Below are 17,247 nucleotides of genomic sequence, written 5' to 3' on the forward strand. Positions count from 1 at the left end.
TTATCTGTGGTAGAAAATGTAGTAGAAAAATCACAGTGAGGCTGTACATTTTCTGGGTCTACACTGTCAGATATCCTCATCCTGAGATAGGAGCCTCTTCATAACCCAGAAAAACTCAGCTGGAAAACACTGCATTGATACAAAGATAGCAGAGACATGAGCCTGCTTTGCTGCCATAACCACCACAATACAGGCTCAATATTGCACTCTAGCCTCCATTTGTTTCACGCACTTCGAATTTCCCTTTACTTGCACACTAACCGTCTGCTGGCCTGTTTCACTGCCCCAATCTCTCTGCTATACAAGGGTTATTTCAACCTCCAAAGAAGGGGACAGGGCACTCTAGGACAGTTCTCTCGGCATTCCACAGGTCAACTGGGGCTTTGACAAGCCTGTTATCTTTTCTGACTAGAAAATCCTCAAGAAGCAGAAATCCTGGATCCAAACCTTCTGAAGCCGATTATCCGAACTGGGCTGCCACCCTTACAGAGATTCCAGGTGCTACCATAACTGGCACTAGCATTACTGTTAGGGTAACAATTCGCATGTCTCATTCTAAGCATGTTTGATGTACTAAGTGTCAGGGTAAGGCTGCTTGATTTAAGTTCTCTCTGCTTCTAATCATAAAAATGAGTCATGCACATATGAAACACACAGTAAAACTGAACACATCATAGCACTGTGACCAAAAGTAAATCACTTCTGTTCTCTAGGCCAGACAGCCAACTAAGTAAATTCCAGCTTTTGAATAATGAAGAATGGTGAAAAGGTCCAATGATAGTAGCTACTAGATCAAGATGTTAAACTAAAACAAAGAAAAATTAGCAGCTGACAGAAAATACTTTTCACAAACAAAAATACATATTGAGGTCAAATATCTCTACACAGCAAGAGAAGTTTATTAGAGACTTCCACACCTGAAACACGTCTGTTTTATTCTTTATTAAAGTGATCTCCATCTGCTCATGCCCTTGGAAATCTTTCAGCACTTCAGCCTGCTGTGTTCAAATCCCACATAACTCTGTATTTTCCTGTTCATAATTAGCTAATTATGCTCTAATCAATACTGTAGATCCTGATTTTACAATGTAAATCAGATAAATGAGATAATGGCTGGGGGTCAATCTCATTCTATTTACAAAGTCTAGCGCACCCGTCCAATTTCATTACATCGCGCTTACCTGTGCAGGAGGGAGTCTTATCAGCTGGCCTGCAGAAGTCTTAGAATGAACATGTGGGGGGAGGGGGGGCTGGGCTTGTCTAAATGAAGCAATGAAGAAAAATGTGCCTAAGCTTTATAGATTTGTAAATCATTGCAGCTAATTGTAAACATCAAAGCTCCAAAGAATTAAAAAAAATATTTTGCAATCACAAGACAGGCTGAAACATTTTTAGTTGTAAAAGTAATTACCTAAAAAAGTTTATTAATAAATATACTCTTTAAAGTCTTTACTGCTTCAAAACCAGCAGAACTCTTCTTTCTCAATTATGCACCACTTAACACTGCCTACTGAGTCTTTCTCAAAAGATACAATTTTTTTTAAAAAACCCTACAAATAAGGTTTGAATACCTGCTGGAGCGCCACACATTACAATGACTTTATGATGAGATATATGAGACTGAAAGAGCTTGAAGCAGATGACTACACTTTCCGGTATTGGAATACCTGACTGGGAACCTTTTAAACTTCTAAATGGTCAAACTTAGAATTTTACACCCCTATTAGGTTGACAGACACAACCAGGCTTGTGGAGCAAATAAAAGCAGATGCTTTGGGCAGCAGATCTCAGAAGGGATACCGTTTCATGTCTCCAACTAGGAGCAGTGGCATATGAGTATGCACAATTTTTACATTTTAATTCAGGTTTAAAGCTGGCACTGAAAATAAATCTAAACTGAGCTTACAACTTGACATTTGACAAGTATAGTATTTCTTAATTATGTTACCCCTGCAATTTGGATACAAGAGATGGAGTTCAACCATTTCATTACAGATTCAAGCTTCTTCAAGTTTAACACCCATTTTCAAACAAACCACTGTGACCCACTTAATTATTTTTGCAAGCTCTAATTCAGACACAGGCCAGAGTGTCATCACATCATATATACAAAGCCATGGTGTTAAGCAAGCACTAAGTATAATACTTCATCTTAACATACTTTTTTGTATCCTTGACTGTTATGTTTCTTCCCCCAAGTTTGGTCACTTGAATTAAATTGGGGTGTGTGTGTGTAATTTATACACCACACACAGACAACCAGGAACTCAGAATCAACACCTCTTATAGAACATTCACTACTAGACCTGTAGTCTAGTTCCTTTGGTACAAGAAACTGTAATTTAATCTGTGAAATGAAGTAGCAGCAACTTGCATTACATCACAAAAGATAGCTGTTTTCAAATGAGCCAGGCCATTACATGGAGAAAGTATGCAAACATCACTACATACAGCTGAAACATCGTCCTTTGCAATACTGCACTGTCTAGAAGCAGACATGAAAATGATTGCATCTTATACTCCTTCAATACTGAAATATCTGTTGTCACAATAATTGTGAAGACAGCTTCTCAAAGAGAAAAACAAATGAATAGTGAAGGATATGTAATTAGAAGAGCACTAAATGAATAGCTTATCAAATACAGAACAAAATTAATATGTAAGCCAACCTATTTATTGCTTCATCCCCACCCCCCACCCAGGAGAATTCTACATGCCATTCACTTCATCCCTTTGTGGGAACACAATTTACAAAAACAGTATCAAGCTCTTTTCAAGAGAATATAAAGTAAAACACACAAAATCAATACTGGCAGGCAAACTCCATGCACACACACACAACTGCTAGATCAAAACATACAAGACAAAATAATTTATTTTTCATGATTTTTTTCTTGAAGTCTGTCATTGGCAAATACTAATGAGATATTCATTAATAACTTTCTGCTATAAAAAAGGAATACCTATTACTTAATAGTGCACAGGTAAAGTCTAAATTAAAGGGGCATAATGTATGAATTCTGTTATCTCTATTAAAAAGGTTTAAAATCAATAATGTAAAAATACACAATTCTTAAAGCATAATTAACTTTAGGTATACCAACATTTACATGAGGTTACCAAACCATTGATGCATTTAACCTCTTTTCAACTGATCCTGTGCACAGTTAAATCCCAAGTTCATCTGAGTGTCACTGTATTGACAAAAATGCCTGTTTCAAACAATATTACTGATGAAATCAAGTTATTTTATTGAACAATCCAAATATTGTATAATATAACCTCTTAGCCATGACCATTTCAATACACTGATTGATCATTTGTTGTTATACAGCTTTCATGTCTTACTCTGTGGGTATGGAGCATCTTTTAAAACAGGAAAAAATATACCTTGCAAAATACTTCAAGATATTACCTTACTGTCATATATCAAGAACTTCTAATACCAACAAAGATATAGGTGTCTGCAGGGAGAGTTTCCTTGGAGTTTCTTTCAATGCTGAAAAGCCAAATTACCTTTCAGTTCAGAATACAGTATCTTTCCTCTTTAGCAGTAAAAGCAAAGACCCTCCACGTGTGTATATATGTTGGATGAACTGCAGCATATATAGTCCAGTGATACAGGCATAAATGCATGGAAACAAACTGCTTTCAAACACAGCAAAATTAAATAAGTATGTAATAGACTTTTGCTGTTGAAATAAAAGGTTAATGAACAACCTTTGCTTGGCAATGGCAGATAGTCAACTTTTTATTTCCCCAGAACACCGCAAGAAGTGTTACTTATTTGGGAAGAAAGCAACAATTGGAACACCCAGAACACAACCCCAGTCCGTCTCACAGGGTTTGTGCTTTCTTCTATCACAACCATTTAACTAGCGAAAAAATGTGTTTTTTGTTCACTCAGTGAATTCTGAAATGAAACCAATTTGATCAGACTAATACGGACAAAATCTCTTCCTCTGTATCAAACTATTGTTTTGTTATGAGAAAGTGTAAAATGTGTTACACATCTCATTGCTCTGCACTTGACATTTTTACAGAAAAGAAGCCCTTTACATGTAACTACACAACACATTATTTTATATAGGAATATGCTTATTAAGAGGCAGAGAAAGCAGAACAGCCAACAAATGACAAAGCATTGCTTTTTCCATTCAGTATCATATAAAGTATGAAGTCCCATAGGCTCCTGTCACTCTTCAGTGAGTCCAAGTACTGTATATCATCATTTGCCAAGGAATCACAACGGGAGACAAAATTACTTAACAGAACAATTCTGACAAGACATTTATCCAGCATTTTCCAGCAATGCACATATCAAATGTGCCTGATTAGCGTAAAGAAAATATCTAGTAAATTAACTGCCTTGTCAGTCCAAGTAACATACCAATTGGTTACATTCTACAAGACCTAGCAAGTAAACTCTATTTTTTATCACAACTAACAATACAGACAGGATAATATAATGATTTCATCAAGTATGTATTCTATTGAAAGTTTTATCCACAGTTTTTTAAAAAACACATTTATAAAAGAAGTTTCCAGGACTGCCTCCGAAGATGAGTTGTGGCAGAGTAGTGTCTCAGGAAGAGTATCTACACAGTAAAGTGATAAGAAGAAAAAAAAAGATTAACATTTACCATTCTTAGCAATTCTCCTGTCTTATGAAACATTTCAACATCATCGATTCCAACTGAAAAGTGACAATTTAGGATTAGTGTCACATTTCTAAGGGTATAGTATCTTTCAAGTAGCATCCATTTTCCTTTTTTCACTGAGCTTCATAAAAAAGGAAGTGCCATTTAGGTGCACAAAGTGGAGAAACATTGCGCTTTTGGCCACAGACTCAGTATGGGACAGTGTTTAGAGTGCTAGACAAGGATCTGAGAGACCCAAGTTTGGACTGCCACTCTGCCATAAAGACTCACTGGGTGATCCTGGACCAATCACACATACACAGCCTAAGCTACCTCACAAGTTTGTTGTGAGGATAAAAATGGAGAGGAAAACAAGGTAAGTCACTGTGGGTCTCAACTGGGGAGTAAGGAAAGATATAAATGAAGTAAAAGTAAATACATAGCAGGCATGATTATACAAACATACACACTTCTCATATTCTTATCTACATGGCATATTCATATTCTGAACAATCATGAATAGCAAGTATTGATTAAGAACAAAAACATTATGACACAAAAATATTTTTAAATAGGCTACCTGGCTTCTTTTGAAGCAAGTATAGAGATGTGAAGGCTCAGGAAAAAAAATCCTTAGGAAACAAATTCCTTAGGAAATCCCCCGTCCCTGAAAAACTAGACATTGTGAGGAGCTTTGATAAAAAACTATGTAATATTTGTCTTATAGACAGAGATGAATGCTTTTTAAGACAGATTATATGTGAGTTCAGTAACACCTTAGAGACCAACAAGATTTTTAGCATATAGCCTTTCAAGAGACAAAGCTCCCTTCTTCAGATACAAGCCTATATCTGAAGAAGGGAGGATTTGACTTTCAAAAGCTTACACACTAAAAATCTTATTGGTCTCTAAGGCACCACTGGATTCAAATCCCATTGTTCTATGCGACCAAAATGGCTACCTACCTTAAGACAAGTTATTATTTAAAGATTTTATGAAAGACTATCTACAGCATAATAATTGCTGGGTATACTGTAAGCATTTACAAAATGTTTTTAGTGTTCATTGGTTAAATGGTACTAATTATGTCTACAAATAAGGTAAAAATGAAATCAACAAGTATGTTATAATGTGCATTATAATGATACACCAATGAAGAATTCAATGTTTTCAATTGTTAAAGTTTAACTTGAAATCCAAATATGCTTCTAGTCCTATTGTAACTTTGTGATTCTTGGTTCAAACAATACTTGCTTTTGTTTACAATATTATTATTTTTTATTTTAAAATTCTATTTTTCTGACTTTCTGATTGCAAAAACGTGCTAAGCTAGCATAATGCTGCAATCTGTAGATCTCAAGTATTGCATATTATCACAATTTTGTTTGTAGATATTGATACATATATACTTCTAAATCCCATAAATGTATGTCAAATGGTACAATTTGGTACGCTACATTATAATTTGTGTATTTTATGCTGTTAAAGCAGTAAAATAAACTTAGTTTTGATTAGAAAAACATACTGCATATATTTAATTTCCCCCAAATCCCCCTCTCCCAAGACAGAAAAACATTTTTTTTTTCTCCCTGTGGCATCAAAATTTCTGGAATTTTTATCTAAGCAAGTTGGGACTATTGAGGTTTTTCAAGGGAAAGTTCTGCTTTTATATGTCAAATCATACACACACAACCAAATGGGTCTTCTCCCACTTAATTTTATTATGTTTATTTAAATATAACCACTGCAGGACAACTTTTAAGAAACTATACTCTCTGATTAGATTTTGTGACAAACCAATATGACCATGAGGTGTGCTGTCAGGCTGACAGTTGCACCTGTTGCTTTAATGCAGAAATTTCTAACAAAGGGAAAATAAAAGGCACTTACATATTTTACTTTTAATCTAGCAAGACTGAGAGAAGAGTCTTACAGTAGGTATCATACTTCAGAGTCAAAGGAAACACAAAAGATATTGCCACGTTTCAGTGGATGATAGCATGAAACAATTTGTATACCCAAATCAAATGAATTTTTCTTATCCCATCTTTACTTTGCAAAGCCATCATGTGAACAGACTCCTTAATAAACTCTGAAACTTTCTGATGGAAACTCATTGGTTATTTTAAATTTAAGAAATCATAAACTCAAACAAAAATCTTATGAAAGAAAGACAAAACAGCAAAGGATAAAGTGTGTGCTGGAATTCCACATCCAAGCAGCGTATTTTTTTTTAAAAAAACAGATGCATATGCATGAAGAAAAAAATTGCTAAAACAGCCACACCTAAGAATATAAAACTTGCAACAGAAGGAGGAATGTAATATTACATCAGATCTGCCAATCAGTAATGGAAAAAGATGAAGCATTGTTTGATGATCTGATAAATTGACAAATGAGTGTAAACTTAATTTATGTTTAATTTTACATTTGGGCCTTAATCTACATAATTTAAAATGCAAATTACACAATAAAATCAATATAGGCTATTTTACTTTTGTAATCAGCTGCTTTGAAGACCCATAGATGTCTCAGTCAATATATGTTATATTTTACATGAAATTCAGATAACTTTTAAAAAAAAGACCTTGTGACACCAAGGTCTTTTCAATGTTGACAACAATGGGTAAATTGACAAGAGAAATCTGTTCTAGGAAATGACCAGTCACTTGAAATGCAGGTTACTGATTGATGTACTTTCTCTTGCACATAACTAAATCCATTTTATTTACCATGCTTTCTTCACTGAGCTTCAATGTGCTCTTCCAGAGAACATTACCATTCGATACCGACTCCTTGTGCATTTCCTTTCAGTTAGAATGAACACAAGGGAGACATCACTGTGCTAACTTTTAAAGAGGATGAAAGAGGGATCTGGATTCAGCAGCAATGATCTCTGCATTGCCCTGTTTTACTGTAGGGAGTTTCAGCTGAATGTCTACTTATAGCTAGTCAAATTAGAATGATGATGGATTACATCTTAAATTAACAAAACCCAAGAAAAAACAATGATTTTTTTTAGTACTATCTCATCAAATATGAGGCTATGTGGCAATATAAAATTCTTAGCTCTGTGAGTAAGTGATGACTTTTAAACAACAGACACATACTACTAATGCTAGAAACCTTTTTAGCAATAAGAGCCATATATTCTGCAATGACATTTTTAAGTGTGAGAAACACAACATCACAAAGTCACAGATAGTCAAAGATTTGGATTTCAACTAGCTCTCTTTGGTTCCTTCTTACATCCTCCTCTAGATATCTTTTGTTGTGTCATTTTGTACATTTGAATGCCTACTATGTTTCATCCACGTGTTGTAGGCAGATAAGAAACAACTGAGATCCAGAACAGCCAAGCTCTTTCCTAGTTCTTACTAACATCACAAAGTATACATAATAGCAATTTTCAAATTAGCAGTTCTATGATTAATCTCCAGGAAAGTTCTAGTATCATGGATGTGACACTATCAGAACTGGACTCTGATGTGTAGTACCACAATCTTTCCAGACATTTTTTTAAAAAGAACTAACCATGTAAAATACAAAATGGGCTGAGTAGCAGTGCTACATACATCCCTCCCCAATGCATCAATCTGGTGCATTTTTTAAAAATTCCCTTTTTGATTGCATGTAAAGCACTGGAGGACTTGCATTCTTTAAGAGAAAAAAATTGAGAAATTCTACGTCTATATAGGAAGTTATGCATCTGGCCTGCAAGACATGTGCACTCTTTCCTTCTAAAAGATACCTACAAGTTTTCTTGCCATCTAGAAAGGCCCCTAACACTAACTTTATATTTGCTGTTTGTAGACCTGCACTGCTCCAACTGCAAGAAACTTGAATACAGTGTTTATAACATGCAACATGTCTCCACTACAAATTAATGATCACTGGCATTAGATTTTCCATGGAGATTAAATTAATACATTGGGGTGGAGGTAAGAAAGTCTGTTATTTATTGTCCAATGTTTATGAGGAAGACAAAAGAAAGTTTTTAATTTGCTGGTTTGTTTTTGGAAACTTAGATTTTCAGATTTTTTTTCCTGCTCATTTAAACTGTCCAATAGCATCCATAGTAGCTTTTCATACAATAGTTTTCTCAGCGAAGCTGGGGAAAATTCTTTAAACAGTATTGTTGATTTTATGTCGAGCCATAACCTATCCAGCTGTTGGCAAATCTATTATCTTGTGATATTTAAAATAATGTGTACTACCTACCATTAAGCTGGATGAATGCTTTAAATAGAAGAAGGCATTAACAATCATAAGCTGGAAGGGATCAAAAAGACCATATAGCTCATTGGTTCAGGACCCACAAGTAGGTTGCACCCTGACCTAACGACGGTCGCTGCAGTGGCATCACCACCTTAAAAAACAAAACAAGACAAAGAAAAGACCAAGAGAGAATGACCAAAGGCAAAAGAAGACATGCTCCAGTACTTCTAACAGTTGTATAGAAAGGGAAATTTTAGCAAGCACAACTTTTCTCATCTTTGTATGACAACAGCTGCATCTACCAAAATGCCCTCTTCTATGCAACTATTAAAAGTACCGGAGCCCTGTTCTCCCTTACATCTGACTGCCTTGGAAAGAAAACCAGGAAGTTAGGTATAGTTAAAAAAGCGGGTCTCATATTATTAAAAGACAGACCTTAGATCTGAATATGTTAAGATCGCTGACACAGCCCAATCCTCTTTCTTAAAGGAAGACTTGCCCACATACCAATCCCTAGGGGTGTGCGCTTTGGGTTCCTGGTTTGGAAAAAAAAACCCTGAACTGGGCCCTGATTCAGAAATACCGAATCAAAGCTTCCTGAAGCAATTCGGATTGCTTCAGGAAGCTTCGGGGCCTTTTTAAAGGATGCCCGCCCTCCCACCACCACTCCACTTACCTGGGGCATCCTTCTGGTGGCACAGGCGCTGGCGTTTGCTACCACTTTGCGACAGGTGGCACAGGCGCTGGCATTCACTGCTGCCCTGCCGGCTGCCGCAGATGCCGAAGTGGCAGTGCAGGCAGTGCAGGTGCCGGCGTTCACTGCTGCCCTGCTGGCCGCCACAGAGGCCAAAGTAGTGGCGCAGGCGGCAGATGCACTGACTGCAGCCTTCCCCACCACTGTGCTGGCCGCGGTGGCGGCAGCAGAAAGCCTGCTCTGGCCTTCGGAAGGTAAGAGGGGTTGGGGGAGGGGGTTTTCAGGGGGGAGGTGGGAACCTCACTTTGGTATGCTCCAAATCATTACGAAGCATACAGAAGCGATTTCTGACAACCCGGGTTTTGGGTTATTCTGGATCATTTTCCAGCTTCGGGTAAACCCGAAGTGGGAAAACCAAATATTTCCCCACTGCACACACCTACAGGTCACACAGAGGTAACTTTCAGTGCATAATCTAAATCATATGAATACATAAAGTTGCCTTATATACACATAGACCACTGGTCTATCAAGATCTGAATGGTCTATTCTGGCTGGCATAAGTTTTCCAGAGTCTCAGGCAAAGGTCTTTCATATCACCTCCTACTTGATCCTTTTAATTGGAGAAGCTGTGGATTGAACCTGAAACCTTATGCAGGTGTTCTACTACTGAACCACAGCCTTCCTGTGCCTTCATATGGAAAGAAACAGCTGGTACAAAATAAGTGATAACAGTGGGTGATGAGTAAGGCAGGAGAAAAAGTAGATGTGGAGAAAGTGATCAATAGGTAGGATGGCAAAATCAGAAAGGGGGAGTACAGACAAAGTGCAGAGGGAAAATTGGAGTAAGTTTGGAACGGTCCCTTCACCTGAAATCATCACATCCATAAAACTGGACAAGCCTTTCTCTAGCTAAGACCTATTATTTATTAAAATTCTTATATCCTGGTTTTCCTTGTAGCTCAGTACAGCTTACAAGTCACAGTTAAAGCATTGCAATTTAAAACCAACGGAAGAAAACATCAGATATTCCTTACCCCCAAAAGATGCCTATACACTCTGTACCTCGTTAAAAGCCCTGAAGAAAAAACTAGCCATGTAACGCCTCTTGAAGATTTCTAACAATGGTGCTCTTCACAGATCCTACTGCACAAAGTGGGTGCTACAGTGGAAAAGGCACAGGCTCTGGTAGATGCAAGGCCAGCTACCTTAAGTGGGGATGGGGAAACAACTAGTAGGTGGAAGCCTGAAGACAATAGTTGGTGCATAGGAACTTATGGGAGGAGACAGTTTGATACATCATAACCAGTACCCTGAATTGGACTCTGAAACCAACTGGCAGCCGCAGTAGCTGTTTTAAGAGGGGTGAAGTATGTTCCCATCAGCTAGCCTTGACAATAATTGAACTGCCACAATCTGAACCAACTGCAAGTTCCAGGTTGTCTTCAATGGCAACCCTATGCAGAACACATTACCGTAAGCTAACCACAAAATTAAAAATCATATGTCAGCGTGATCAGATCAGGACTGAGTTTATGAAAGGAGAATGTTGGTGAACCAGGTACAGATGATACTTGGCCAATGGACACTATGCCAGCCTTCTTTTCAAGCATCAAGGTTGGGTCCATGAGCACCGTCAACCTGGCTCTGCAAAAGCCAACTCCACTTCACTTTGGATCTTGGCCAATATGTCTGCAATCACCGATTCCAGTTAGCAGTAGTGATACAGCAGGACAGATTCACTACTAGTGCTGGCACATAATTAAGTCAAAATGGCTCTGCATGCTACTCAACTTTTACACATAGTGAACAGATGAGGAGTGTTACTCACTATCCTACCCCCATCGGCTGTCTGGATCTGCTCCCTCTACCTTTCCAAGTATTTATCATGATTTTTCATGTGTATTGACAAACTGAGATTATATATGGGCATATAAAGCTGTTTTATACTGAATCAGACCATTGGTCCAGTATTCTCTGCTCAGCCTGACAGTAGATCTCCCAGATCTCAGACAGAAGTCTTACACATCACCCACTACCTGATCTTTTTAACTGGAGATGTTGAGGACTGGACCTGGGACCTTCTGCATACCAAGCAGATGCTCTATTACTAAACCATGGCTTCTCCCCGATTAATATAAACAAGGGACTGAAAACTCATTTTGAAATGGGGTTCTAAATGATGAAAACCATGGTTATGGAAAAGGTGATGAAAACCATGGTTATGGTTATGGAAAGGAAGTGAGGGTGAATTACTCCAGTCAGTCTGTACAACAGAAGAGAGCCCATATCCACTCTCAATTTGGAAAATTAGAGTATGCGCTGAATCAATGACATTAATTTAATCAAGAGATGCCACCATTTATTAACAAAAGGTAATTTGGCACAGACTTCATCCTAAAAAAAAATTCCTTTGTTTTTTGCACTGAGACTGCAAAAACTATATTTGAATAAAGTATCAGAATGCTGCCTAAACCATAATGCCCTCCACATGGTTCTTGATTCTTTCTAGCATTTGCAGAGAGCCTTAACCACTCCATGACTCCTCTTTCAAATGGATTTAAGCTTACAATGTGAATCAATATATAATGCAATAATCTTTTGCACGGAAGTTACTCACTGCATATCTGTAACAAGCTGAATGCCATTCCACCACCCTTTTGTATGGGCCTTGTCTTGCCTCTGAATTAATTCTGCTTGCCCTCAGAGAAGACTTGTACATTCTTGTTCAGCTAGGTTCATGTATATGAACCTTTATGAAAAAGTTGCTTTTCTTTTCTAGACAGTTTTACACGACTCTGTAGAGGGAGGAATGGGAGTGATTCTGCCTTCATTTCAGACACATTTGGAACTTGATCCATCTTCTGTGAAGACTGGATATTTAAGTTTCACAATTTTAGGTTCACTGGTTAAGCCACTGCTGATCTCTTGCAAAGGGAAAAAACCCTCCTCTGACATCTTCATCAATAAGATGTAGTAGTGGTGAAGGCGGAAATTTATCCTGACAAGTGTCAGACTTGCTTTCTTTAGTTCTATAGCTTTGTCATGGAAATGTCTTTTTCTCATTTTTTATAATTGTTCAGATCAATTTCTGACAGCTCCCACATGGGCTCTGTGACTTTGGGTGGACTGCAGCTTTTCTCCTGAACTGTCATCTGTCACATATAGGGACCAACAGCCATGTAACTGTCTTTCCTGCAGTATTTTTATTAGATCTTTTACACATTTGTCTGGCTATTTTCTGGTTCGCACTATATGCAACATAAGTTCCTGTAACTTCTTTATACCATCCTCTGCCTTTTCTCTGTGAGCTTCTACAGCTTGTCATACTATATGTTGAGCTCATGCATATATGTTGTAATTTTTTGTTTTAAATAAATTTGTATCTTTACTGAAGACCATTCTACTAGCTTATTTTCTATGAACTTTCACTACTGAAAATGTGCTAACTGGCTACAAAACAGTGAACCAAATCCTGAATCTTGGCTTGTGTTTCCTCTTCTCTTGGGCTTGGTGCCCATGGTCTTGGCATTGACACCAGTTACATCATAGCTCTGGGTCCTCCTCTTCCTGTCATGTGACTGTGAACTCAGTGGTTCCATCATGCCATATGAAGAATATAGGGAGATCCTGGGTCTCAAAAGGTTGAAGACTATTGCTGTGTCCGTATCTGAACCAAGAGAATTAGATCCTATGATTTTGATGTTAGGGAGCCGAAAACTTTCCAAAATCTTTGTTTTGCTATTTAATTTAAAAAAAACAGATATGTGATAGCAAAGACTGAAGCCTTCCAAACTCCTTACAATGCTAATGGAAAAATTTCCAAGTATCATAGTCATAACAAAGAAGGAAGATTGACAGTAGGTTTTTTCCCTGTTATTTGAAATCTAACCCGCAGCCTGCACTCATTCCAAAGCCTGTGGGTGAAAGTGCCAACTGCCGAACTGGCCTTTGCCAGACACACAGTGATGTTATTGTCCAGCACAGATACTGCTGGGAAGCATGTTTGGATGTAGTAGCTGTCAACAAAGGTAAAGCTAGGACATTTCTGCTTACACTATTCCAAACAACAATTTGGGTGATACATTTATACTTGCATTGCTAAGAATCTCCATTAGCTCAATTTACATTCTGTTATATTACATTAAAATGCATCTTATCTGAACATATCCTTAATATTTATGGAGTTTTTATTATATCATTTCTAGATATTTATATTGCTTTATATCTCCCAAAGTTCTAGATAAGAAACCTAACCAAAATAATAGTGTCCCTATTCGGCTGCAGATGCACATGTCCACACCAGTAGAAATATAACTACTTTCCAACTGCCAGTGCAACAAGAACAAACATTTCCAGCGAACAGACATCATATACCAAACATCATTGACATCTGCGGCAGAAACATCTCGGGTTAAATACAAACAACCATGATTAAATAGAAAGATTAATTTTGAAGAGTTGGGCAGAAATTGCCCTTTGTATCAACCCTACAAAAATCTAATGTTTGAGAATGTATCCTAAGCTGAGTAACCCCTTTAGTCAAATCTTTACCAGAGACAAGTTTCACATTCCTACCAACTACCTGGTTGGTAGCAAGTTTCACATTCCCAGCATCCACTTTAAGTTCAGATACCCTTCTACTGAGAACAAACTGAGAACATTGCCCCCATGACACTGACCTATGTCCACAAAAGAATCCTGTTGTACACAATCAGAATAAATGCCAAAGGCACAAATGTGTTTCAAGTTTCACCCACACTTTTAATTTTCAAAAATCACCAATAAGGCACCAATCATCCCTTACCAAGGAAAGGTAAGAACTCTAGACAAAACTCAAAAGAATAAGAATGGGATATATGCCTGCTGAAGACAGTTTTACATTCACTTTATGAACAATAGATCATTTCTCTACCACTTCATGTTAGTTAGTAGATAAAGTGCTTTCAAGGGTTAGACTATCATTAGTGAAACCACTATTGGTCTGAAGGCCACTGTTATTTCAAACCACAGTTGCTGGGGGATAGGCACTGTAGCCCTTACAGAAGTACTACTCTACAGAAAAGACCAAATGTCTCTATAGGTTTACTACACGGCACATCACGCACAATCTAGTCTTGGTACAACCCATTCAGGACAGAGTGAAACAAGTTCTTAGAACACTGTGCATTATCCAAAATGAATGGCACATTCAATGAAGTTAAATTTTTCTGCAAACAAAATATGCAAGTGCCATCAATTCTTAAGAGAAGAGTTTTGTTTTACACTGTGGAACATTTTCTTTTCTCCCCACATTTTGTGCATCTGTGTGCCGTCAAGTCACAACTGACTTATGGCCACCCCATAATGCTTTCAAGGCTAGGGGCATTCAGAGGTGCTTTGCCATTGCCTGCTTCTGTGTAGCAACTGTGGCCTTTCTTGGTGGCCTCCCATCTGATCCTACTTAGCTTCCAAGGTGTGATGAGTTCAGGCTACATAGACCATCCAGGCCAGGCTCCTATATTTTAGAGAGTATGATTTTAAAATGTAGATATACCTCTGCACTTTATTTATTAATGGGAAGTGGATTGTGCTTTTGCTCTCCATTAAAAAAAAATCCTTGTGGCAAGCAGTGACCTTTCAGAGTACCATGTCTCCTGCTATGAAAACATATAAAGAGTTTTGAATTTATGACTTGCTGACTTTATGCCTTTTTGAAATAATCCATGCTTGATTTAATTATGCTTTCTTTTAACTAATACGTAATGTTAGCCTGTACCCAGTGTAACTGAGTTTATGTGTTTCTTTGTTTTATGGAATACTAGGATGAAGGCATAAATGTGCTGGGTGTGCCTGTTTCCACTGGAAGGCCTGCAAAGAAAAGCTACAACAAGCAGATGAGTCTGTTCCACTATTAGCAGCAAACACAAGCCACAAGAGCAGAAGCTACTTTTTCTCGTCTGCAGGGAACACATAAGGACATTGTGTGCATGACTGCTTCTCCCACCTCAGCCTTTCTACAATGCTATCTTGGCTACTGTGCTGGCAACCTCTGACCAAGGTACTGAAGTTGCCCCTGGATAAAGCCCTTCCAAGTCAACAGAATCATTTGACTACAATTGACAGGAGGTAAAGGAGAAGTTTTCACCAGGCTATCCCAAACAGACAGCTGTTCTCCCAATTTTCTCCCAAGAAATCTGGTTGATCCCTACTCTGTTCCTAAAAAGGAGGGTGAAAACAACATGAAGCCATAGATACAAGGGGGTACAAAACCAGCAAAGGGCAAGGGGGAGCAGAATGTCCTTCACCACCTGTTGGGATTCTCCAATTTGAATTGTATCAGCTGCATCTAAAGCTGGCCTTGGAATGTACAGACACATGCCTGTATATGAGTGGAATACAGTAAGGTATTTTTTTGTAAATTCCTCAGTATAGTTTTAATAAATATTACTTCTGCATTCAAGAACTTTCTCCTGGCTTTCTCTCTGTCTCCCTCCCTCACCTAAAGGGAAACATCCTGCATGGTCAGAATAAATTTGTGCAAATGTCTGATCATGGCTTCAGCTCATTTGCACTGGGTTTAGACTGCTATATGCTCCTTTCTACAAAAAGAGGGGGGATCAGTATCATCAATGTAATACATAAGGACTATAATTAGAAAGAATAATTAGAAACAATATGATCCTAGTTTTTTAAGCTACTTTGTGATTTCTTCACAAACAATATAACGTATCCTAAAAGAATTAATGAGATAAAACAGGATTGCACTAAACTGTAACTGCTGCTCAATGAATGATCTTCTGCACAGGCACACACTGGGATTGCATGCACACAGATTTCCAGAGCTTTCTAGAATACTAGGAGCACCCCTCCTCCCCTTGGCACTTTCCTGCCAAAAACATCACATGACCAGGAGGAAGGGCGCTAGTCCCTAAGACAGTAGCAAGCTCAGTGACTGAAGGAGGCGGGTGTGAAGCTCTCAAAGTAAGAGACTATAGAGGACAGCCTTCCCGCCAGATGCTTAGTGTCTCATTGATATTCACCCAGAGGTGCTTATAAAGAAGCAGGGAGCTCTCTACAAGCATCCCTACCAAAGTACAAGCAGGGATGTGGTGAAGAAAAACAGTTCTCAAGTGGAGAGAGCTATGCTAGTAAACAGCATTAAACAGTCAAGCACTCAAGACAGAAGGTGACAGCTGTGTGAGGATACTGCTGGGTCTATCTTGAATGACTAATATAACTGATAGTGTTGTGAGACATGAAGACTGAAAGCCACTCTTTAGTAGGGAGTCTTGGCCAGAGTATTGGGCACATTAATGCTGTGAATGGGGAGACATAGGTTAGAACCCACAATGTCCTCATTCCACAGGTGGAAGTGCTGCACACTAAAAATAAAGCACCAAGGAGGTGCAAAAAGTTAATGAATGGTTACCCCTACTTGGAATGTCTTTGGAAATCCAATACAGAAGAGAAAATTTTAGTGTTTGAATACCAAACATAATCAATAGTACAAGAAGCAGGATCAAAGCCCTGATATTTCCTCAGTAGAGATTCCTACCCAAGATATGGTAGTCAAGGAATGGCAGTTCCCGCCCCCCCCCCCCCAAGTGACTACTGCTATAGTGCAGGAAAGGGAGCTGACTTCCAGAGTCATCAGCTGGAGTGAAAACATAGCAGATCTGCACCAGAATAATAAAGGCAGCGAAGCAAACTGAT

At 38.2% G+C, this 17,247-nt stretch overlaps 1 protein-coding gene across 9 annotated transcripts in view; it reads right to left on the reverse strand.

The window, feature by feature from the left end:
- PHF14 (PHD finger protein 14) overlaps window positions 1-17,247 on the reverse strand; it is a 175,027-nt gene that overhangs the window by 72,459 nt on the left and 85,321 nt on the right. The window contains exons 17-18 of one of the 9 annotated variants that reach the window (XR_008597840.1): window positions 8,862-9,009; window positions 3,269-4,598 (exon numbers count right to left, since the gene is read on the reverse strand). The exons of 7 other annotated variants lie outside the window; for them this stretch is intronic. Coding sequence is in view for 1 of the 2 variants with exons in the window: in XM_054991577.1 (XP_054847552.1) it covers window positions 4,586-4,598 (13 nt within the window). In the remaining variant the exon portion in view is untranslated. Of the gene's footprint in view, window positions 1-3,268; window positions 4,599-8,861; window positions 9,010-17,247 lie in introns of those variants that run through there. One more of the 9 variants, XM_054991577.1, reaches the window with a different exon arrangement.

The sequence above is a fragment of the Eublepharis macularius genome, chromosome 11 (assembly GCF_028583425.1).
Source record: "Eublepharis macularius isolate TG4126 chromosome 11, MPM_Emac_v1.0, whole genome shotgun sequence".
In the NCBI taxonomy this organism is placed as follows: Eukaryota; Metazoa; Chordata; class Lepidosauria; order Squamata; family Eublepharidae; genus Eublepharis; species Eublepharis macularius.